General features: G+C 46.6%; 1 protein-coding gene across 1 annotated transcript in view; it reads right to left on the bottom strand.

The window, feature by feature from the left end:
• Positions 1–25,552, bottom strand: part of LOC128843339 (actin-binding protein WASF3-like) — a 49,218-nt gene that overhangs the window by 14,667 nt on the left and 8,999 nt on the right. The window contains exon 2 of the mRNA XM_054040119.1: positions 4,130–4,294. Coding sequence (XP_053896094.1) covers positions 4,130–4,262 — 133 coding nt within the window. The 5' untranslated portion in view covers positions 4,263–4,294. The remainder of the gene's footprint in view (positions 1–4,129; positions 4,295–25,552) is intronic.

Here is a 25,552-nt window from a genome sequence, read left to right as displayed (position 1 = left end):
TGTATATTGTAATGAGCTGATGTGTTTGTGCACAGCACTGCCTTCGGCTGCACAGAATCAGAACTGCTCTGAGGTGTGCCATCGGCTGCATACTGCTGTCCGCTAAGGAGCTATTCTCCTTGAGCTCAAAGGAGAATTCTGCTTTTGAACCAGCAGGAGCTTGTTTCTACCACCTGCTATTGCCATGAAGGTCTCAATAGCCACGGTGAGCACCAGAGACAACGGTGAAATCTTGGGTGGCCATGGATTTGCTACACTATGTAACCAAGAGCACAGGTTCTCTGCAGCACCCTCATTCTAAGTGGCTTTAACCTCAACATTTTTGCATGTTTCTGAATGCGGAAAACGGCCATTTTGTCACTGACAGCAGGTGGTTGGCCCCTTCAAATGCAACAGGTTCCACACCCCTGTCCCAGAACAGGTGCTCCCAGTTTAGCTATTTCAGAGGATGGGGCAGCACCTGGAGCTATAAAGAGCCAGGCTGTCAGTAAGGAATGGGGCACGGCTGTGACTGCCACAGTCCACTGGGAGGAGAGGCAGTGGGAACCTGCTGGGGAAAAGGGTCTTGTGGGAGAAAGCCCTGGGAGGCAGTGCTCTGTGAAAAGGGCCGGGAAGAATCCTGCAGGAGGCACTGAGAGGCAAAGGGGAAAGTCCTCTGGCAGCTGCAGTCCATGGTGGGCTGAGAGACTGCTTTTATGTTTTGACTAGGTTTAGAAAATAAAACTGTCCCTGGAAAGAGTCTCTGGGAGTGGGGACAAGCCAGCACCTTGCAGTCACATTGGAAAAGAGCCATATAGTGGGTAGGAAATCTAGAGACCCTAAGCATGATCAGGGTTCTGTTGCACCGGGCACTGTACACACACATACCAAAGAGACAGCCCCTCCCACAGAGAGCTTACAATCTAAATAGACAAGAAGAAGTTTCACAGGGTCACACAGCAGGTCAGAGGAAGGGCTATGAATAAAACCTAGGTCTCCTCAGTCCCCATCCAGTGCTCTATCCATTGGATCAGACTGCCTGCTTCCTATTAGAGAGAATACAGACTGAAACGCTATAGCCAAATCCAGGTATTAACATACGTGTGTGTGTGTGTGTGTGTGTTTTCACTATAACTGCCCTGTTAGTGATCTCTAGGACTGCTGAGATCAGTATTGTTCCCAGTCCATGTGAAGTTTAATAACATCTATTTGAATTAAACTGTCCTGCAAGATTCAATCTTGAATGAGCAAAAACTGTACTAGGGCTGAATCAACAGCTTAGAAGAAAAAAATCCACTATTCATTTTGATGCAGCTGAAAGACTCAGAATTAAGGCTGCTTATATTATGTCACAGTTCATCACGTTTCTATGTTAATCTTTTAACGTGGGAAAGGTCTAAATATCACAACATTTATCAAAACACTACTGACACCTGCAGGTGAGAAACATATTAACTCAATCCTGGTACACTTGACTTATTTGGATTGATCTCTCCCTCTCTCTCCTTTCGAGAAATACTATCATTTTAAATGTGGTGCCTTTAGGATGACAGTTCTGAGCTTCTGTTGGTGGTGGTGGTGGTGGTTTTTTTGCAACTACGTCTAGCAAGCGATCCCCACATTCAGGATCAAGGAGTTTTTCATGCAAATGGACACTATTCAATAACAGGGAACTCTGGGCTTTGTAGCTTTCTGATCTGATCCAGTTGCAAAGCAACTCAGCCAGTCATGGTTTAATTTATTTCCATTCTTTGTGATGAGTAGACCATGGGGACTGGTGTGTGTGTGTGTGTGTGTGTGTTGTTGTCCCTGCATGTTGCCCACTATTATCAGCTGCTGTGCTCTAAGAAGCTCAGAAAACATGTGGGGGGTTTTAAACATAAAAGTGAATATAATGCAGATGAAAGATGCCAGAGTGACAGCGTGGAGAGAGAGCAGGTCTCTGTTTATCCACACCCCTTTCTCTCCTCAGCCTCTCTGCTGAAACTGCTTCTGGGGGAGGTGTGGGGCGAGGGGAGAGAATTAGAGCCTTTTACAATCTGGATACATATTAACAACTGCAAAAATATCCCCAAAGTAATCTAGCAGAGGCTAGTGATTACCCATGAACAGCATGAGTACCAATCTGGGCCAAATTCAACCTTTGACAGTGGAGGTAAAAGATCCCAGAATCCCCTTTCCGATCTCCTAAAATATACGATCCCTTTCAACATGCCCCACAAGAGGCAGTGTGCTCTAGTGTTTAGGTCCCTGGATTGTAAATCAAGAAATCTGGAATATATCCTCAGCTCTGCTACTGACCTGCTGTGTGATCCTGGGCAAGTCACTTAATCTCTCTGGACTTCTCTTTCCCCTCCCACACTTCGTCTGTCTTGTCTGTTTAGAATGTAAACTCTGTGGGGGCAGGGACTGTCTCTTATTACATGTTTGTACACTGCCCAGCTCAACATGGCCCTGATATCATTTGGGACTTCTAGGGTCTATTCATAATAATACATGTAAAAAAAAAATGTAATCACTATAGTGAGAAAACAGGTCTTCATAGGGAACACTGCAGATTATTCACTTACATTTATTTCCATAGCAAGAGGAATATTGAATGCTTCAGTCTATGTTTCAAGTACTGTATATAATAATCACTTCCAATTTACTTTAGACTCCCCAATTTAAGTTTCAATAATATTGAGGGTGTGAGAGGAGGGGGACGGGGGCTGTAAAGCCTTCTCTGAATAAAAAACCAATTCGATATCATTTTTCAGATGAGGATACCAGAATTGCATGCAGTATTCAAGGTGTGGGAATACCATGGATTTATATTGTGGCATTTTGATATTTATTGTCTTACTATCTATCCCTTTCCTAATGGTTTCTAACATTGTTCGCTTTTTTGAATGCCACTGCACACTGAGCAGATGTTTTCAGAGAACTATCCATGATGATTCCAAGATCTCTTTCTTGAGTGGTAACAGCTAATTTAGACTCCATCATTTTGAATGTATACTTGGGATTATGTGCATTACTTTGTGTTTATTAACAGTGAATTTTATCTGCCATTTTCTTGCCGGGTCACTCAGTTTTATGAGATCCCTTTGTAACTCTTCGCAGTCAGCTTTGAACTTAATTATCTTGAGTAATTTTGTATCATTTGCAAACTTTGCCACCTCATTGTTTACACCTTTTTCTAGATAATTTATGAATATGTTAAACAGTACTAGTCCCAGTACAGATCCTTCGAGGACCCCACTATTTATCTCACTCCATTGTGAAAACCGACCACTTATTCCTACCCTTTGTTTCCTGTCTTTTAACCAATTACTGATCCATGAGAGGACCTTCCCTCTTATCCCATGACTGCTTGGTTTGCTTAAGAGCTTTTGGTGTGGTACCTTGTCAAAGTCTTTCTTAAAGTCCAAGTGCATTATAGCCACTGGCTCACCCTTGTCCACAAGTTTGTTGTCCCCCTCAAAGAATTCTAATAGACTGGTGAGGCATAATTTCCCTTTGACAGCTGTGTTGACTCTTCCCCAACATATTGTGTTCATGCATATGTCTGATAATTCTGTTCTTTACTATAGTTTCAGCCAATTTGCCTGGTATTGAAGTTAGACTTACCGGCCTGGAATTGCCAGATCCCCTCTAGAGCCTTTTAAAAAAATTGGCATGAAGTTAAATGCCACTGTGGTAGGTTTCTGTGATATTTCTCCCCCCTAAGGATGTTAAATTTAATCACATTATGGTTGCTATTACTGAGCAGTTCAATTATATTCTCCTCTTGGACCAGATCCTGTGACCACTTAGGACTAAATCAAGAATTGCCTCTCTCCTTGCTGGTTTCAGGACTAGCTGCTCCAAGCCTCAGTCATTAATGATGTCTAGACATTTTATCTCTGCATCCCATCCTGAGGTGACATGTTCCCAGTCAATATGGGATAGCTGAAATCCCGCATTATTATTGCTGGGTTTTCTCTTTTTGCAGCCTCTCTAATCTCCCTGAGCATTTCACACTCACAATCCTGGAGCCAATTCACACCAGCTGAAGTTCTGACCCAGTAAGCCCCGAAGTGGGGATTTTTGCAGATGACGAACGAACAGCCACTCTGCCTAAGAACCCCACAGAGGATCCGTACATGCCCTCCTGTTTTCAACTTACTGAGGCTACCCAGCTGCTTGATGATGGCAGCCAAGGTGCTGTTGGTCACACATTCCAGCTCGCTGGTCACCCCATCAGGAAGAGCGCCACGGCACAGGTGACGAGGTTCAATGTTCCTCTTCACCAGAGGCATCTTTCCAAGGAATTCTCACTGCTTTCCCTGTGCTGAAGCAGAAAGGGAGAGAAATCTGTTTTTCTGGAAATCTCTAACCAAGCAGGGAATCCTTCTAGCAGCTGCCCTTTTAACAAAGGAAATACAAGCCTGCTCTTTACCTGCCTCCAGCAGAGTTCTTAAAATAGGTCCCTGCCATTTGGTTGCTTGAGAGGTGGTTTAAGCTGTACGATGCAGGGAGCCCTGCCTCCATCCTCCCATGGATGTTTAATGCTCTCGCTTTGCGAGCTATGGTATTCCAGGCGGCGGGGGTGTAAATAAAATGCTTCTGACGGGCAGCACGCAGCAACCGCTTCGCTGAGCACCTCCTGAGCAAGACAGTTTTTCATGTCATGCGGTTAAATGCGTGTGGAAAACGTGTGTGCCCAAACACGCAGCTTCCCATCCCCAGGGTATCCGCGCGCCCGCACACACTCAGAGAGAAGGTTTCCGTCTGGAGACAGTCTGCATTTTTGAACGTGTTGTAATTGAGTTTGGCACTCATGAAAGAGGACAGGTTGACAGTCCTAGAGACTGCACATCTCTCTGCAAGGCCGGGCTCTGTGAAGACAGCAGCAGTGCAATCTACTCCCACACTGGCCTTCGAGGGACTGCTTCTAGAGGGAAGGAGATCCACAAGACACCCTGGCCCATTCAATTCTCCATCTCTCTGGGGAGGTCACAAACAAGGCTGCCACGCAGTACCAATTGTGCTGGCGGAGTCACCCGTGCTAAGAGCCAGGCTGAGTCACCTCCCCCTCACCGATTCTTTGCACACAAGCCACCCGTCTGCCAATGGTAATGCTGTTCTGTCACTTACCTCACCTAAGCTGGATCCAAGCCAGAGACACAGCAATATAAAACTCCACATCTTATCACCAGTCTCTTGAGCCATCCAGCCTCCTACCCTCCACTCTTGGGTTTTATTTTTAATTTGGGGGCACCATGACATACTGCTACAGGCCATCCGAGTACAAAGGTGCCAGTCTCTGCTCTGCCCTGCCCCAGCAAAGCATGCCTTCAAAGACATTTTTTGTGTGTGTCGGTTATTCCCAATCATGTGTTCCCTCTTTTGCTCATCAAAACTGGGTTACTGTCCATCAGTTACAAGAGCCCAGCTGCTGAGAATGAAAAGCAGCACATAAATCCTGCTCACGCTGGCTGCCAGTTCCGTGACAGCCCGGAGCAACGAGCACACTCTATTAACAGTTTATCATCGCACACTGGCAGGCAACCCAGGGACCGCAGAAGAATCCAGAGACGTTTAATTTTCTGACAGGTTCAGTGAGATGTCGGGAGATCCCAATATTAAGCAAGCCTAATGAATTCACTTCCGATGGCCTCCTTCCCCCTTCCCCATTGCCAAAGAATGTCTTGCCTTCCAAATTTGCTAATGCAGATGGGACCTGCTTAAGATGGACTAGCTGAAATAACATGGGACTGATTCGTGGATGGAAGGCCTGGAAAAGCCAATGCCTTAATGGGGTTCAGTCAGACTCCTCCATTAGTGTGAGGGGTTGGTTGTTGTGGCAAAAATTAGCAATGGGCCAGAGCAGATAGTAGTAGTCACTGCTGTCCATTTAAGCAAACTGAAAAGACATTTATCAATGGGGCATGGGCAAATTAAGTGCATTATTAACCTAGTACAACCACATGCTAGTTGCTTTACAGTCAACAAGATGACAAGGTTCCTGTCTCAGAGAGCTTACAATCTAAGGGTCTGATCCTGATCTCACTTACAACAGGGTAAGTCAGGTCTTACTCCACTGAAGTCCATGGAGTTACCCTAGTACAAAAATGGCAGAAGAGGAGTATTAGTCCCTAAGCAACCAATGGGCACGCAACAAAGAGCAAAGTAATGGACCAGTGGCATTTCATTTTCTCCTTAGTCTTATGCTTTTTGTTTGGGATTTTTAATTAATATTTGCTACCAGCTATTTTGTTAACTCTTCTTGGGGCAGGGGAAGTTGAGGGAGATGGGGGCTTACAGACACCCTGGAAGAAGTCTCAGTGGGGTGGTCCACTTGCAGGTGTTCCGGAGCTCAGAGGCTACAGTTTTAGCAGTAAGTCATATGACTGCAATCATCCCAAAGCTCAAGCAGTTCTACTGATGACTTTGTGCGCAGTCAGGGGCTAACCCCAAGCAATGTCCGGGAGGAACACAGAAATCAGCATTTATTAAATATGACGTTGCCCTGGAGCTCAAGGAACTGCGTTGCAGTGACTTTCACCTCTAGGTCCAAATCCAGCTCAAAGTTGTTAGTGACCCAGAGCCTCTACAAAACAGGCCAGTGAAACGAGTTTGGTGGGTCTCAGTTCTCTTCCCAGTGGAAAGGTATCCATACTGCTAAAAACACTATTGAAACGGGCAACGGTTGGACCCCTTGCTGACAGTCTCAGCCAGGAGGCCAGGGATTGAACGGGCCATGGAAAATGAACTCTTCTTTTGCCTCTTTGGTAAGACTGAGGCCCATTGTAGTCTCATTTTTCAATGATCACTTCCATCTCAGGCTGATGCAGAGTAAGAAGCTACATCAACCAATTTCAGTGCAGCTTACAGCCTGGCTAGCTGTGATAGATACAGTATTGCAATTGCATGCAATATCTTTGGGGACCATATTGTATCAAGTTTATGAACGGTTTAATGTATCACTGTGAGCCAGGGACTGTATGAAACTCTAGAGGGGAGGGTTACCACAGCTCCTCCAGGAACTAAAACCAGTGTGGGGGTGGGGGTGATTAAGGTGAATCATTCAGGTTGTAAACACCTCCTGAGAGGTATCAACCCCAAGTTGCCAGAGAGGTACCTCCAGCTACAAGTTATTTCTTCCTCTGGCCCTAAGGAGTCGAGCAAGGAGGGACCTCTCCTTTCCAGGAGCGTGGTGAGGAAATACGCCCTCCTCTAGTGCCACTGCTAGAATCAAGCCAATCTATGCGCCGAGTGTCTGTGCAGGGCTCCAAACAACCATTTATATTGCTTGTGATTAAGGCTGGCCTTAATAAGGACCAAGTAATCTAGGTTAGCTTGCTACATATGGTCCAAATTCTCCCCTCAGTTACACCCAGGCAACCCCACTGTTATCAATGAGCCTAAATCCTGCCATTTTATATCCCGCACAAACCCTGTGTCCTTAACTGTTATATGTCTGCAGTCAAGGAAAAACAGCTTACCAAGTCAGATGTTAATAATTCAGAGCAGAGTAGTTAGGCACTATTAACGAGAGCCAGTAATTCTGGTTCTTTCAAAAGCCAGAAACCTGCAAAGTTTGGGGGTTTTTTGGTCCATCCATGTGGAGAGCAGAACAGCGTCCCTTTGGAACCACATGGTCAACTTTTCCGTGAACTCCATAGCCCACAGTTCCCCTTTATAGCTTGCTTTTTGTGCAGACACTGACATGGTTTTCAAAGGCAGATCAGCATCTGCACAGCACCACAAAGTTGTTTCTAAATAATTAATACTGAACTTTAACATGGCCCGAATTGTGCTCCTGCCATGCAAGGAGAACAGATGACTGGTGTGCTAAACAGCCATGCTGCTTAGTCTGGATCTTAACAGGAATTGCCAAAATATGCTATAGATCAGGAGCCACAATGTTACTCCCCCGCCCTCCCACAACACTGGGACATTGTTGTTGGTTCAAAACTATTTTCAGAAGGTTTCCCTCAAACAGTTGACTTTGAAATGAATATATTTCTCTGGGACACAATTTTCATGGGAGACCTTTGCTGTCTGTTGGTATGTGTGAGCCCACAGGAGAAACAAACCCCATTTTCCAAGCACTTGGCTCCTTTAAACACTTGTAGCCCTTTTCTTTTGCACACACACACACACACACGGCCAAAAGGTCTGAGGTAAACTGTAAATAGTGACTGCAAAGCAACAATCACAGGAATGTGAGAGAAACGTTCTAAATATGCCAGGTAAGAAATGGACAACAATGCAGGATCTCAGTGCTGATGGTGACAAGGATTAGGATGCTTAATGCATTCCAGTGAGGCCAGGCTCATCTGCAGGAACTACTGTAATAAAGGGCGAAGGGTTGGCGATCACCATTAAAATTTTACTTTCATTTCCTACTTCCCACTCTCTGGATCAATTGCAGAGGTGAGAAACTTGGTGTAACTTACACCTTCTTCCAGCCTCCTAGTTACAGCAACTTAAGCTGCCATCCTCTCACACCCATTGCTGGTGTGTAAATTACACCTCCCCACAGGTATCACCTTTGAAATCAGCCCCCTGAGTCTAAACTAGTGTAATTTATATACTATGGGGTTTGAAGAGAGGAGAATAACTGGGAAAGCAACTCACAGAAGGCTGGGCCTGGGAGCACAAAGTAGAGGCAGCAGGTACATCTACACTGGAATAAAAGACCCATGGCATAACCGCAGCTGGCCTGGTCAGCTGTCTCAGGCTTGCAGGGCTCCAGCTGCAGGGCTAAACATTGCTGTGTGGATAGATGTTCAGGCTTGGGCTGGAGCCTGGGCTCTGGGAGCCCTCCCCCTTGCAGAGTCCCAGAGCCCGAGCCCGAATGTCCACACAGCAGTTTTACAACCCTGCAGTCTGCGCCCCAAGAGCCAGAGTCAGCTGACCCAGGCCAGCTGCAGGTGTTTAATTGCTATGTGGACTTACCCAGAGAGCCTAAGGGGGTCTTGGTCAGATTGGCTGGTATGCGCCAGGTGCTTTGCACCACTGCAGTGATGCCAAAGAGCTGTAAACCTACGTTCAGTGCTCAGTTAAACCGAGTTTACAGCTGCTCCTAGAGTGGTGCGAAGCAGCCAGAGTGTAGCCGTGTATCTGGCCCTCTGCATCGATGACCTTGTCTAGACTAGGATAAAGGTTGTTTTTCAGTCTCAAGCTGGCTAGCATGACTGAAAAATCACTCAGCCCCAAGTGTAGACACAGCTTGGCATCTTTCCGCTCATGGTAGCTGGTTGTGTTCTAACCTAGTAGGGAAACCAGAAGACACCTTTCCACTGGCAAATGGACTGAGACCCATCAGTTCTTTTTCACATAGGCCACCAAAAGGTTGTTTAGATGGCAATAGCTGCCAGACACCGCTAGCCTGGACTTGATTCAAGCTGGTGAGCTAAAAACAAAATTCTCTGTGTGCCATACAACTAACTCTCCATAGTCCACAATTCAACTCGCTCTGAAGTCCAGTTGGGCCATGGCCAGCACCGGGACAGGAAAGGGGGATCGGGGGAAAGCATTTAATGAGCTGCTTGAGCCAGACAATTAAAAGATGGAAACAAAGAGGGAGTCTTAGCATCAGCCAAGAAAATGGTGATCAAGTGCCAACAGCCAGCGTTTCTGTCCTGCTGACACAAACTGTGAGCACCAGCAGTAAGACAATGAATGAAAGGGGAAGCAGAGTTTCCACAAAGATGGACACAGATAAAAGGCACAGTGGGCCTGATACAAAGCCCATTGAAGTCAGTGGAAAGTCTCCCATTGACTTTAATGAACTTTATTTAGTAGGTAACAGTCCCACTGAAGTGGCTCACCCTAAAAAGTGTCACTTTCCCTTGTTAAATGGCCAGAAAAAGAAAAAGCAAGTGAGGCTAGTACTGGGCAACTGTCATGGAAGAGGTTAGAGCCAGCCATGGGCCATGTATCTACAGACTCTTAATTGACTGCCATGAATAGCATTTCATGGCCCATAGCAAGTCAACAAAGGGTCTGAGGAAACAATGCACAGATGACCGGTAGATAATGATGAAGACAGGGAGACATAGAGAGCCATCTGGATTGCTTGGTAACCTGGGTCCATTCACACAAAAATGTATTTTAATACAGCCAAAGGGAGAGTTCTACAAGGAATGTAGGCCATGCCCACAGAATGGAGGGGCTGTATCTTGGAAAGCTGTGACTCTGGAAAGGATTTAGGGGTCATAGTGGACAAGCAATTCAAAACGAGCTCCCAGTGTGATGCTGTGGCAAAAAAGGGCTCACGTAATCTTTGGCTGTATGAACAGGGTAGTAGTGAGTAGGAGGAAGGAGATGATTTTACTTTTGTATGCGGCGCTTGTGAGACCCAATCCTGGAATCCATTCAGTTCTGTTGGCCACACGTTGGAAAACTGGAGATGGTTCAGAAAAGACCCACAAAAATTATTCAAGGGCAGGATAAAATGTCTTGCAGTGAGAGAGCAGTAGTTCTCAAGCTTGGGCCGCCGCTTGTTCAGGGAAAGTCCCTGGAGGGCCGGGCCGGTTTGTTTACCTGCCGCATCCGCAGGTTTGGCCGATCGCGGCTCCCACTGGCCGCGGTTTGCCACTCCAGGCCAATGGGGGCTGCGGGAAGGGCGGCCAGCACATCCCTCGTCCTGCGCCACTTCCTGCAGCCCCCATTGGTCTGGAGTGGCAAACCGCAGTCAGTGGGACCCGCGATCAGCCGAACCTGTGGATCCAGCAGGTAAACAAACAAACCGGCCCGGCCCGCCAGGGGCTTTCCCTACACAAGCAGCGGCCCCAGTTTGAGAACCACTGTTTTATGTACATGATTTTATCATTAGCCTCCTCAGGAGCCCCTGAAAGCCACCTCCCATCCCCTGACCAGGAGGGATTCAGTCACTGTTTATGAAGCAAACCTAATTTCCTACAAGTGATTTTGGCCTGGAGCAGTGAACCGCGGCCAGTGGGAGCTGCGATCGGCCGAACCTGCGGACATGGCAGTAAACAAACAGGCCCGGCCCGTCAGGGACTTTCCCTGAAGAAGCGGCGGCCCAAGTTTGAGAACCACTGACCTAGAGCTCTGCCAGTTTCGGTTATCAAACAGATTATTGAGAGGTGATTTTGCTCTATAAGTACCTTCACAGGGAGAAAATACCAGGTAGTAAAGGTCTCTTTAGTCTAGCAGAGAAAGGCACAGCAAGAACCAATGGCTAGAAGCTGAAACCCAACAAATTCAGATTAGAAATCAGGCACAAATTTTTAACAGTAAAAGTGACTAACCATTGGAACAAAGTACCCAGTGAAGTGATGGATTCTCCACCTCTCCATGCTGGATGCTTTTCTGGAAATTATGCTTTAGTCAGACACAAATTATTGGGCTCAATACAGAGGTAACTGGGAGAAACGTAACGCCCCGTACGATACAGGGGGTCCGATTCCATGACCCAGTGATTCCTTCTGGCCTTCAACTCTATGAATACACTGTCTCATGAAACTGCTCTCTCTGTGTACACTAATCAAAGGGTGACTTGCAGCTGTTAGCAGTTCCTACAGGCTAGACCATGGGGGAGACCATGATAGCTTGTGATCTTGGGACAAGTGGAAGCCAGATACTGCTGATGCAGGGCTCATTTCTGTAGTAAAGGCAAGAGGAATGCTACTTGATAGACCAACAAAGATTCCCGTGGCACCTTATAGACTAACAGACTTATTGGAGCATAAGCTTTCGCATGCGTCTGACGAAGTGGGTATTCACCCATGAAAGCTTATGCTCCAATACGTCTGCTAGTCTATAAGGTGCCACAGGACTCTTTGTTGCTTTTCACAGATCCAGACTAACACGGCTCGCCCTCTGATACTTGATAGACCTGCAGCCCAGCCTAAACTATATGCAAAGACCGTCTTGCAAAGGAAGAACAGTTACAGGCAGTTTAAGGATCAGACTCACACAGTTTGCAAAGCTCCTTTGCTGGGATCCAGTCCAGCTTTGCCCAATGCATATAACAGAGCAGCTGTCAGATAGATCACCTTTTTGGCTACTTGTAATTAGCTCAAAGGCTGTCCAGACTCAAACTTCTAGTCGAGTCACTAGAGCAGGACAGAGTGCAGCACTAAGAGACATGGGTTACACATAGCTTGCACAGATGCAAATCATATTTGTGCATACTAGTCCCACAAGGGCATAGCCACATGGTCAGTAGTTATAAGGATTCTGGAGGTAAAATTCTGCCCTAAGTTATGCACCCCACAGTCTTCAGTAGAGTTGCCTGGGTCCAAGTGAGAGCAGAATTTGTCTCTGCAACTGGAATTCTGTTGAAGGGACTAGAATTCAGCTCATGCTTCCATTAGCTGCCTGGGCACGGCAGGGTTAACAGCAGTAAAATGTAGCTCATTTTTATTTTGTTTTGCCTAAAATAAGCAGATTAGATTTTAAATACACTCGAGGAGCAGACCCATTAGTAAGAAGGTGCTATTTCACGGTCATTATTCTTCAGAGTAGAACACTTTAAAGAGGTCTCAGAGAAGTGCCGGATGCGTCACTGTGCACCATGGATTTTCATTAGTTCCTAACAGCATGTTCGTGCCCAGACAGCTTGTTGAAATATTATAATGCCCTCTTGCCATCAATCATCCCTAACCCACCGTTTTTCTGGCTGTCTGCAATCTGGTGAGACCCAGCTCACTTTAAACCAACACCCTTGACATAGAAGACCCTCTGTCATAAGAGCACTCCAGTTAGAAGGGAAACGCTGCAGGGAACCCATCCTAGAGCTTGGACTTTTCAACAGTAAGTTTTCCTCCCCTTGCTTTTAAGCTTATCTCTTAAGAAAGCTGTCACAGCTAATAATGAGAATTGTCTGGAAAACAACAGCTGTGTTTTTTGACCTTGCTAGTCAGTCTCTCAAGAAGATCAAGTAAAAGGAAGCCTGTTAGGAAATCAGCCAGGCCATCAACATCACCTGCAGACTTGTACCATGCAAAGCCAGCAGGATTTTTATTGGGACAGGCAGGACAGAGCTCTACACACTGTGATCCTTTGGTATTTCAGTGCTGACAGGACTAAGAATACTGATCAGGAGAAAGAAGGGACCTAGCTGGAGAAGAGCTGGTCCTAAATCACCTTGTCTCAGCCAGAAAACATCGAAAAGTGTTAGATGTAAAAGACAGGACGTGTTTAGTGGTTAAAACCAAAGGACTGTGAACCCAGACTCATGGGTTCTCTTCCCGACTCTAACACACTGTTGCATCATGCAGCCCTGAGCAAGTCACATACCTCTCTGTGCCTCAGTCTGCCCATCTGTAAATGGAGATAATGGAGACCTACCTCACAATAGGTGTTGTCAGACTTAATTAACTGATGTGTGCAAGGAGCAAAGAGCTCCTTAGCTATAAGGTGCTAGAGAAGAAAAATCCCTATTTTGCCCCCTGCTACCTGGACCAGCTGGAATTTCTCTACATCTAAAATTCCACAGGGCACAGACACCCCTGTCCTCAGCCATCTTGTGTGGTGCAACTCGGCAGCAGTGACACCTCCAGTGGTTGCCAGTGATTCAGTATGCAGGCCTAGACCAAGTCTCCCAACTGTAGTGGGAGTCCTGGGCATTTGGGACTTTTTTCTCACTCTCCCCTCGCTTCTCCCAACCTGCTTAAACTGTATTGACCTGTTCCCTGAACCGACCCCTAAGTCCTGACACATCCGTAATGGAGAGATGAGTGCCAGTCAGGGGAATGTTCCTTCTTCTGCTGAACATGTCGCCTGACTCTCGCTCTGTTCTGTCTGAGGCAGAGTCGAGAGTGCTCATGAGGGGACGGAGTGAAGGAGAGGAGTAGGTGGCCATTTGAAGGCACTGGCAGGGTAGGAGGGAGGTGAAGGACAGGGGAAATGGATGGGTTTGAAGGGGTAATGTAATGGGGCTCACTCCCATCACGTGGTAGGCAAGCAGTTAAGAGCCAATTAGTGCACCTGTGATTGATTGATTGATTGCCTCCTGGCCAGATGGGGCGGAGCTAGGTAAGGATCATTGGGCAACTGGGCCTTATAAGGAACTCAGGAAGAGGGAACTCAATAGGGGATAACTGTTATTTTTGGAGGGGTGTGTGTGTCTCAGAATGGGGACCTGCTTGGGGACTTAAATTTTCAATCACTAAAACAAAGGGGATGATCTTCACTAGAAGAAAGATTTATGAACGTCATTCATATCTTTGTGGAGAACAGGCACATGTAGTTAACAGTTTTACATTTCCAGGTGTATTGTTTGATAATAAACTTACTTGGAAGGGCAATATAGAAAGTATTACAAACAAATATAAAGGAGGAGTAATGTACTTAAAAGTATTGCTGGGATTAATTTGGGAGCAGATAAGAAAGTGCTGATGAAGCTATATATAGTGTTAATAAGATCAGAGTGTGGGTATCAGGCATTTAGCTCTGCATCCAGTTCGGAGCTTAAAAAGTTAGAGTAAATTCAAGCTCAAGTGTTACAAATTGTATGTGGTGCATTTCTTACAACACCGCTGTGTGTAATGCAGGTAGCTACTGGAGAAATGCCTATCCATTTAAGAATAAAAATGTTAGACCTGACATTTTGGGCTAACAGTGGGAAGGTAATATCTTTTACTGGATCAACTTCTGTTGGTGAAAGAGACAAGGGAAGTCAAGGGAAACAGTGCAGATAAGAATGCTGGACAAATATAGGAGAAATTTGGCAATAACTGGACAAAATTTACCCTGACACAATAAACTCCCTTGTACTCTTAGGGTTAAAATGTGGGTAAAAAACTTAAGTGAAAAGGAAGGATGAGAAGATATTAAAATCTATACTTATGGGCCATAAATTATACCTGGAAAATTGTCTCTCCAGATGTGGATTTAGAATTATATAATAAAATCAAGAGAAAGAAAGAGTTGTTTTATATGAAAGTTTATGTTTGAGTTTATATATGGTAAATGGAGTCACAATGGCCAAATATATACTGATGGCTTGAAAGATGAAAAACGGGTAGAGTGGGAGCAGCCTTGTGACCCCCTATGCTTGGATTTAAGAAATCTAAAAGAATATCTAATTTTTTAGCTATTATGACAGCTGAATTGGTGAGAATAATATTTTCATGAAACTGGATAAGGGCATATGGCCTACCACATCTGTTCTCTTTTTGGATTCATTTTCAGGTATACTGGCAATTCAAAGGGGGTACCTCTGAAAGTAGGAGTGAGCTAAGCAATGAAATATTGTTTTTGACAACACTTAGTATGCTTGGACGTGAACATAATACTACCATGAATTTCATCTCACTGGGATACCTGGCAATTAAACAGCGGACAGGGAAATGAAAAATGGTTTTAAAAAATTGAGAAATTGATATAAAGATTCCTTTGAATAAGCAGGAATTTAAAAGTTTGGTTCAAAAAGGATTTAAATAGGAAGGGCAAGAATTGTGGACCAAGGAGAAAAGAAGAAGATTCCATGAATTATGCCCCCAAACAGAGGATAATGTTCTACTCCAAACTTATGAAAGGATCAGTGAAGTACTCATATTTAGACTGATAACTGGTCACTATGGTTTGCATAGTAATCTATCTTTATTGAATAGACACAAAGATGGGTTATGTAAGGTTAAAGAAACAGCTGATTGCCTGATATGGAATGCAGGGACTGTTTCCAGGAAAAACAGGTTCCTTAGAGAAGAATGTAGATGCTTTAAGGTAACAGAATATACTATGAGGGGTATAGTGAGTGTAACGGGAAAGTTGATCACAGTAAAAAAACTCTACTACTTATTTTAAGGCTATAGCACAGGGTAAGAAAGTGTAGTGGCATGAATGTACGAGAAATATAGTAGGTGGCGGTTACAGACTCAGCAGACGAGTCTGCTTCCCCATAAAACATAAGAGAAGAACTCCATGGTACACCCACACCTTGAATATTGCATTAAGATCTAGAAAAGGTACAAAGAGTGAAAAAAACAATTAGGGGCATGGAACAGCTTCCATATGAGAAGAGATTAAAAAGACGGGGACTGTTCAGCTTGAAAAAGAGATGATGATAGGGGAGTATAACAGAGGTCTATCACATCATGTGTGGTGTGGAGAAAGTGAATAGGGAAATGTTATTTTCCCCTTCCCTTAACACAAGAACTAGGGGTCACATGATGAAATTAATAGGCAGCAGGTTTAAAACAAGCATAAGGAAGTACTTCTTCACAATGCACAGTCAACCTGTGGAACTCATTGCCAAGGATTGTCGTGAAGGCCAAAAGTATAACTGGGTTCAGAAAAGAATTAGATAAGTTCCTGGAGGACAGATCCATCTATGGCTATTAAGCAAGATGGTCAGGGACACAACCCCATATGCAGGTGTCCCTAAACCTCCAACTGCCAGAAGCTGGGACTGGATGACAGGGGATGGATCACTTGAAGCTGCCCTGTTCTGTTCATTCCCTGTGAAGCTTCAGGCACTGGCCACTGTCAGAAGACAGGATACCGAGTTAGATGGGCCATCGGTCTGACTCAGTATGGCCATTCTTATGTAACTCAGTTACATACCGAGAAGGGAGGGAAACTGTGGAAGAGACAGAACTCTCCAGTGGAGAAAAACCCTAAGGGTATGTCTACACTGCGATAAAAAACCCGCGCCATTGAGTCTCAGAGCCTAGGGCAGCTGACTCTGGCTTGCAGGGCTTGGTCTGTGGGGCTAAAAATAGTAGTGTAGACATCTGGGCCCGGGCCGGAGTCTGGGCTCTGAGACCCTCCCCTCTCACGGGATCTGGAAGCCCACGTTCCAGCCCGAGCCTGAACATCTACACTGCAATTTTATAGTTCCATGAGCCTGAGTCAGCCGACCCAGCACAGCCGCAGCAGTGCCGCGGGTCTTTTACCGCAGTGTAGACGTGCCTACAGAGCGCAGGTGAGGTTTGGGTGGGAGGAGCCTGGAGACAGAGCTTAAACAGAAGCCAAGTGGGAGGATCCCCAGGGAGTGGGGTAGGCTGCTGTGGGGAGGACCTGAGGTAGGATCAGTTAAAGGCACTTCAGTGGTGGAAGAAGGGTTAGTTCAGCAGAGAAAGGAGAAGCTGGGAAAATCTAGAGAGAAGCTAGAGGCTGAGAACCAAAAGGAGGCTGTGTTAAGCATAGGCTGGTGGTGGGGGAAGCACAGCTCGAGGGGGCTTAGAGGTAGGAAGCAGCCCAGGGAACCAGCAGTGTATCTGAAGAAGCAGACCTAGCTGCTTAATACAGAGTCACTGGGCTGGAAGCCAGGATAGAGGGTGGGCCTAGGTTCCCCTACTAGCCCCAGAGGAAGGGGCATGCAAGCCCTAGGGAAGCAATATTGAGCCCAGGGTGGAGCTGAAGACTGACCCCAAAGGATGGGCTGAGGTATAGCCCAAGAGGGAGACTAAAGACTTGTTTGTGTTGAAATGTTTTGTGAACTTTCAGCTGGAGCTGTTAGTTATCTTGGAAGGGGACTGAACTGTATGTGACTTGGCCAGAGGGTTGAGGCTGGGGAGAGGCAGATGGGATGGCCTGCAGGAGTTTCTGGAGATAAGGACCTCTTGCAGCACTGAACCCTGACACAAAGGGGTGCTATTGGTCGCGAGTACACTACCTTACAGGGTCAATGAAGGAGAAGGGGGAAGGGTCAGAAAGTGAAGTGCAAGAAACAAAATCCAAATTTCCCTTCAAGCCTGAGCAAAGATGCATCACACACCACAACTAAATCACATGGAGACCTAAACTGACTAACCTTATGTCTGTCATCTGAATCCTTCCCTCCTGCCCCACTCCTAATGTAGGCTGCATCCTCACCAGCCTCTCAAGTCTATCATTTACACTGAGGGCTATTTGGGCCAAGGCCCTCTCAGCTACATATTCTTAGTGCAATGCCCAGCACACCTGTGAGCACTATACAATAATAAATAATAATGGGCCAGACCCTCCACTGATGTAAATCAGCATAGTTCCATTTTGGTCAATGGCGCTATAATCAATCCATGCCAGCACGGGATCCGGCCCAGCAAGTGACAGCTCCGCCCGCAGTCATTACATGGCTGTCATTCAGAGAGGGATTCAGGGTGGATGCCAGCCCTGCAGGATGATCTCACACTCAATATTTCAGCAGCCGGTTCCTGCACACTTTTATCCTGCACATTAACCTAATGGCTTCGTTTATCTTCAGAATCTCATTAGAAGCTCTGCAACTGTCTTGCACATTATGGAACAGTAATTAGTCCAGGGGAGAAGTTGCTACACTAAACTCAGGCATTTAAGGCAATTTCCCAACTTCTTAACACGCGCTTCTCAGAGTCAGGATCAGGCAGCTGGAAAACTGGAAACAAGGGGCCTGATTCTGTTAAGTCTTGTGCACCCTCAACTTCTCCTGGTGTCAATAGGAGTGGAGAGAATTTAGCGCCTTACAGGATCATATTAGCAGAAGGTTTTCATTGTTGTGAGCAGTTTCATGCCTATAAGATTGAATGAATCTACAGGCTGATGCCACCAACTCAGGCTAATGTGATGAAATACATGTCTATTGGTTTGGTGTGCCACATGCAGTGGAAAGACACATAAAGGCAGAAACCCTGATTCTCCTCTCAATTACACCAGTGTAACTCTATGGACTTACTGGAGTTACACCTGACTCTCTCTCTCCCCCCCCCCCCCCACCCCCTCGTATGAGACCTGAATCAGGTCTTTAGAGCTAGGACTCAAGTTTCACCAACAGGTTCTTTGAGTTGAAAGAAACAACTTCTCCATGAGCCTCTACTGTACCATAGTAACAATCAACCCATTATAGTCCTTAGCTTCTTTCACCATGTAACTAATATCACTCCATTGAGTAAAGACAACTACCCTCTGGCATGACATTATTTATAAACCAATGATAAAGCTGAAGATGCTAAACTAGGAGGAATGAAATCTCAGGCTTCAGGGAATAACCTGGTCATTCATGGCAGTCAAGATGGAATCCTGATTTTTCCATTCTGGTCTTGTAGGACGGGTGGGAAGTCACTTTTCTCTGAAGCATCAGGTACTGGCCACTCCCAGAGGCAAGATACTAGACTTGATGGTCCTGCATCTATATGTTGTACCTTGAATTTACTTCACATTTTGCTACAAATACCCAAAGAGAGAAGAAAGCAGAAATCTGTAGCTCTTCTAGTATGAAACTAGTTTAAGGGGGAAGGGAAAGTAGCTCTTTCCCAGGGGCACATGCTTAAGAACTTGTTATCTAAGGGTATGTCTATACCCAGCCGCTAGTTCGGCGGCTGGCAATCGAACTTCTGGGTTCGACTTATCACGTCTTGTCTGGACGCGATAAGTCGAACCCGGAAGTGCTCGCCGTCGACTGCGGTACTCCAGCTCGGCGAGAGGAGTACCGCGGAGTCGACAGGGGAGCCTGCCTGCCGCGTGTGGACCGAGGTAAGTTCGAACTAAGGTACTTCGAACTTCAGCTACGTTATTCACGTAGCTGAAGTTGCGTACCTTAGTTCGATTTGGGGGTTTAGTGTAGACCAAGCCTAAGCAAGGAAGCCCTTGCAAAGTCATCAGTTGCTTGACTAGGCCAGCTGTTTTGCTTGTCCCAGCAAATGTTTATTGCCTCGACACACCAGTGTATTCTGCCATACCTACCCCCTAATTCTCAGCACAGTTCCTGGGGGGATGGCCTTTTGGGTGATTTCCAAACGGGAAGCACTGCATTGTGCTTGAGGAGAGGCACCGGAACCAGTGCAGCTGCAATACTTGCTATCCATACTGAACAGAAACCATAGCTGGCAGCAGTGGTTCAGCCAGTGCAGGCACCGCATGCAAATCAGTATAAATAATGCTTGTAATGGACCTGGGATCGTTGTAATGTGAGAACACAAGGGACCAAATTCCACCCCCTGGTACAGTCCCTCTATACTCCAGTGCCATAAAGGGTTGCAAAGGAGCTGCATTGGCCCCTGAGTGTATTCACCCAAACAGAGGAGCCATGCAAGGTCAATGCACACAGTACTCTGCTGCCCCTTCTTCATAAGGACTTGGCAGTTGCCGCGCTGGGATGAGAGCTGGACCACTTTGCACTTTGGCAATTCTGGGCAGCAGAGCATCCCATAACAGCTAGGTCAGACTGCAATCCGTTAGAGCCCCCACTCTCTCTGCACCGTCTGTGCTGTGCTGCCTGAGGGGTTCCAAGCAATGACTTCTTGTGATGTCTTTTTGCCTAGTGCAGACAGTGCCTAAGAGGACAGGACGAGTAGCTCACCTTGAATGGGCTCAGCTGTTGATTGTGTTTATTACTGGAGCCCTCCTATAAAACGTGTGTATTGCTGCTGAGGTTGCTGTGGCTGTCAGCTGGCAGACATTTGCCCTGTGAAAGGAGAAGATACAGAGTGCGAAAAGGAGCCCCTAATATCCTCTCCCCAAGACCAAGTGGCAGTTCATTACCAACCAATCACAGCCATTCAGCCACTCACTGCACTGAAAAGAAGAAAGGGAATCCCAGTCCTCCCTTAGGGCTCCTGCTTTTCTCCTCAGGCTCATTTGGTAATTCAGATTAGGAAACATGCCAGCACTTGAGGGCCTGAGGCTTTATTTCTGCTTCATCTCAGAGTCCATTAGGAAACGCAGGCAACTGTATCAAGGGCTGCCGACAGAATCCAGCGACTGCAGGCCATGTCACTGAAAATGGGCCCACATCTGCCCTTTAAATCCCGCCACTTGGTTACTCTTAAGTAATTGTTCAAGTTCTTTGGATGCCACGGCCGTATATTTTACACCTGCCCTGAAGCCTTTGTGTGGCTGCCAGTGAGGAAAGCACCAGGGTTACAGCCAGTGCTTAATTCATGCCGGGGCTTGCCAGAGCTGAGCCCTGGCACCTCTAGGCTTGACAGTTCATAGCCCCAGCCGCTCTGGGCTTGCCGCATCAGTTATGAAAGTAAAAAAAAAATGTTTGCACCCCAGCACCTAATTGCTGGAGCCCCAGTACCTCGTTCATTACAAATCAAGCACTGGTTGCAGCTCAACACGTGCCTGAACACAGAGCTTTGTTATGAGAGGGGTGTTTACGAGATTACCAGTTTACCAGTTTCTGATTTCATTTACTCTAGTTAAAATCAACTGTGACTGATTCTCCTCTCACTGATATCAGTGTAAATCAGGAGTAAGCCAAAGAAAACCAGTGGAGTTACACTGGTGTAAAACTAATGTGAGAGGAGAATCAGGCCCAAGGAATTTAACAGGAATTAGCCTGGGTAAAAACTGAATACGCAGCTTAGAGTTTGGTCTCCTTAGAACTGTGGAAGCAATGATACTTTTCACACACACACACACACACAGACCCCAAAGTTCTCTCTGCTCTGGCGAATGGATCAATAACTTTGAAAACTTCCCATATTGGAAAATGTTTTCAGCAGAAGAGAGTTCTGATGACTCTCACAGAGCTGTCATGACAAGACAAGAGTCACCATTCTTGATGTTTACTGGAAACTGTCTGCTTCTAAGGCCTGGTCTACACTGGGGGGGGATCGATCTAAGTTACGCAACTTCAGCTACGTGAATAACATAGCTGAAGTCGACGTACTTAGATGGACTTACCGTGGTGTCTTCACCGCGATGAGTCAACCGCTGCCGCTCCCCTGTCGACTCTGCCTGCACCTCTCGTGGAGGTGGAGTGCAGGAGTCAACGGAAGAATGCTCGGGGGCGGTCAATTTATCGCGTCTAGTCTAGATGCGATAAATCGACCCCCGCTGGATCGATCGCTGCCTGCCGATCCGGCGGGTAGTGTAGACATACCCTAAGCAGCACATCACTGCTTCCTAGGATAGCACATTTCAGCTTCCATAATGCATCCGTCAAACGTTTTTGGCATCTCAGCTGTGCCAGTTGCATTGACCTCCCCAAGCTGTTTCTGTTCTGGGAGATGCATTGGTTTGCTCAGTCCCATTCACTGCACTTGCTAAATCTAACAGAGAGCCTGGCACTGACATCAGACAGTGCATTAGATTTCAGACACATTTTCACAAATCTCTCTCCAGGGTAAAAAATAACCTCAGCATTTTCCTAGGCTGTAAAAATTCACGAGCTGCCCAATGCCCATCCAAGTCTTGAAGTGCTGCAAAGGCTGTGCACTCAGGATCTGGGGAAGGGTAAAGAGGAGAGAGCACCTTGAATGACCCCTCCCACCATTACCAACCAGCCAGTATTCTGAGCAACACAGACGAACTCTGAAGAGAATGACATCCAATTCTACACAGCCAGAATGAAGACGACCACAACAGAGCGACTCTGAGAGTAAGAGGAATAAAGAGGAAACAAGCTATGAGCTTCACACTGCACAATCTCCCAAGGAAGGATCATGGAACTACAGAATAGGTAGAATGATATTGGCATGCAATGTGTTTAGATTGCTGGAAGGCCTACACCTACATTCTCTCCTTCTGAATTTCTCTAAACCCTGCAGGGAAGGATCACAGAAGTAGAGATGAAAACATGCAGCAATGCCAGAGAGCAGAGGCTGCTGTCCCTGCTGCCACTGCAGGCCTACAAATAAAACCACATGCAACTCATGAGCATGGTTTCATCTGTAGGTAGCACAGCTGCTGCTGGGACACTGGCTCACATTTCTCCAAAGAGACTCTCTGAGGGTCACCGCCATCCAAGAAGCCAGTACTGGGGCAGTGAATGGGTCTGCTGCAGTTTTTGATCTCATCAGCCCTCACCCATGGTGGCCTTAGATTTAAGCAACCACCTAGAGCCCTAGAGTAGAACCACATACTCATTTGCATCCCCAGCCATGGTCCCATCCAACTTTAGCCTTCGTGGGCTGCAAAGATGGAAATCTCTGTTTGTCCTGCCCCACTCTTCTCTTGGATACTTGTGTTTCAACCTCACTGCTTCACAGTGCATAGAAAGGGGTCACTTGAGAGAGCAGGAGAGTGGGAGGAGTCACAAGTAGGCAGGATGAGGCTAGATGCAGGCCTGGGCATATAGAAATATGTGCTTGGGAGGAACCGGTCACAGATAGCAAAGAGAGCTGGATGGGGCCCTGCGCATGTTACCATTGCATGGAATCACTGCATCTACATTCGTACCCTCTTCATTTTACATCATGCACTGAGCAGTTCCTGCTGTACCCAAGGAGCTATGCAGACAGCATGTTCCAAGCTGCCTCTTGGAGCATTTGGAGAGGACCATTACAAGAAGTACTATGTTCAGCCATCACTTCTAATTATTCTCCAAAGTATCCTTTTATGTCAGTGGTTCTCAAACTAGGGCCGCCGCTTGTGTAGGGAAAGCCCCTGGCGGGCCGGGCTGGTTTGTTTACCTGCCGGGTCCACAGGTTCGGCCGATCGTGGCTCGCACTGGACACAGTTCACCGCTGCAGGCCAATGGGAGCTGCTGGAAGCAGCGGCCAGTACATCCCTTGGCTCGCGCCGCTTCCAGCAGCCCCCATTGGTCTGGAGCGGCAAACCGCAGTCAGTGGGAGCCGCAATTAGCCAAACCTGGGGACCCAGCAGGTAAACAAACAAACCGGCCCGGCCCGCCAGGGGCTTTCCCTACACAAGCAGCGGCCCCAGTTTGAGAACCACTGTTTTATGTACATGATTTTATCATTAGCCTCCTCAGGAGCCCCTGAAAGCCACCTCCCATCCCCTGACCAGGAGGGAGTCAGTCACTGTTTACGAAGCAAACCTAATTTCCTACAAGTGATTTTGGCCTGGAGTGGTCCAACGAATCATTACTGCTGCCCAGACTCTTCAAGCTGGTGTCTGTGCACTGTGTTGCCCTCCATTAGCACACAGCGCTTGTGATGGATCACATGTTTCCTGGCCTAGAACCATTGAATCTGGGTAGGAAGGTGTAAATTACACTCCTTCCCACTCCCCCCCCCACACACACACACACCCCGGGACATCTCAGGCACAGCCAGTCCGAGTCCTGCTGGTAGAGGCCACCTAGCCATGTCTCCTTCCATCCAGCTTCACTCACTCTCCAGGCTGCATGACTCCCATTGGCCCCCCTTTTCCACCACCACAGCCTCCTCTCCTGACAAGCATTCCACCACCACCATTCTGCAACTGGGTTTACACCAGCGCTGGCCCATGAGTGACTCTGACCCCCAAGCTGTAAAACCACACGGGTCCTGGTGATGAGCAAACCTCAGAAGGTGCAGTTCGGATAACCACCCACAAGCTTAAATCCTCATCCAAAGCATTTAGGTCTGCAAAACTGGGAATCTTGGAAGAACAGACTTTCTTGTCAAAATCTGGACACAGGCACCTGGAGGGAGGCCTTTCTTTCTGTATTTCTGCACTTCTGCTTCAGATCCTGGCCATGGCCAAGAAGTGCAGATGAGTGAACATCAAAAACAACAGAGAAAAAGCTAACCAGACTGAGAGTTGGTTTAGCAAGTTCTTAATTCATATTAACATGTAAGATCAAAGGCACAATGACAACAGTTCAGTGACAACTACATAGCAGCTGTGCATGCTAAGATAAGGCTAATCGGATCCCGCCCCCCCACCGACACTGGTGAAACTGAACTTAGAATACTGCATTCATTTCCAGGCACTGCACCCCAGGAGCAGCATACTGGGGTGACTGACAAACAGAAAGAAGCTCAAAGAAGAGCAACATAAGTGATCAGGGATTTGGTGGGCTTGATTTATGATGACAGAACAGAGGAGCAAGATATATATCACCTAACTAAGACCTGACCAAAGAAGGAAGGGAGTACATGAAAGAGGCTACAAATATTTGAAGGAGGTAAAATCCCAGGACAGAGAAGAATTATAGTGTGACATTGGGTGAATGGATAGGAACAATGGGATAAACATATAGGCTCAGAATAGGTTAAGCTGAAGGGTTCACAGCAAGTGGGCTATACTGAGGTTCTTATGTTCTCATGTACTAGGGATTCTGAAATTTCAGGTCAGCTCCACACAACTGGTCAATTATTTGCACTCTATTCAATCAGCACCTGTTGATGCCACCAAGCATTACAGTTCAATCCATGTTTCCTTTGGAAGCTTGGCCATGAACATCAAAAAGCCCAAATGACGTAAGCCCACATTTTCAAAAGTGGCCTCTGATCTTGGGTGCCCAACCCGAGACATCTGGGGCCTAGTTTTCAGAGGCGCTGGGCTCTCAAAGCTGCTGCTGAACTTTAACTGGACTTGTTAGAGCAGCAAAGAGTCCTGTGGCACCTAACAGACGTATAGGAGCATGAGCTTTCGTGGGTGAATACCCACTTCTTCGGATTTCAGCACTTCTTAAAATCAGGTCCAAGGTGTCTGGATTTGGGCACCCATGAACTGAGTCTCCCAAAATCAGAGCTTTGAAAAACTGTGCCCTCGCTGTCTATGTGTGAATGTCCAGGAGAGATCCTTTGATGCTTTATGGGCCGTTAAATAACCTCCTACTCTTCAGATTATATCCCCCGTATGTGACCTTTAATCCAAGATTTAGTCTGCTATGATTAGCTCATTTCCACTGCAACTACATGTTCTGTCCCTTTAATTCCTCTGCTTAACTATATTTTTATACACCCTGAGGCCAGATCCTCAGCCAGCGTAAATCACTGACTTTAATGGAGCGATGCCAATTTATACCAGCTGAGGACCTGGC

Source organism: Malaclemys terrapin, chromosome 9 (genome assembly GCF_027887155.1).
Source record: "Malaclemys terrapin pileata isolate rMalTer1 chromosome 9, rMalTer1.hap1, whole genome shotgun sequence".
Lineage (NCBI taxonomy): Eukaryota > Metazoa > Chordata > Testudines > Emydidae > Malaclemys > Malaclemys terrapin.
This window is presented reverse-complemented; position numbering and strand designations above follow the sequence as displayed.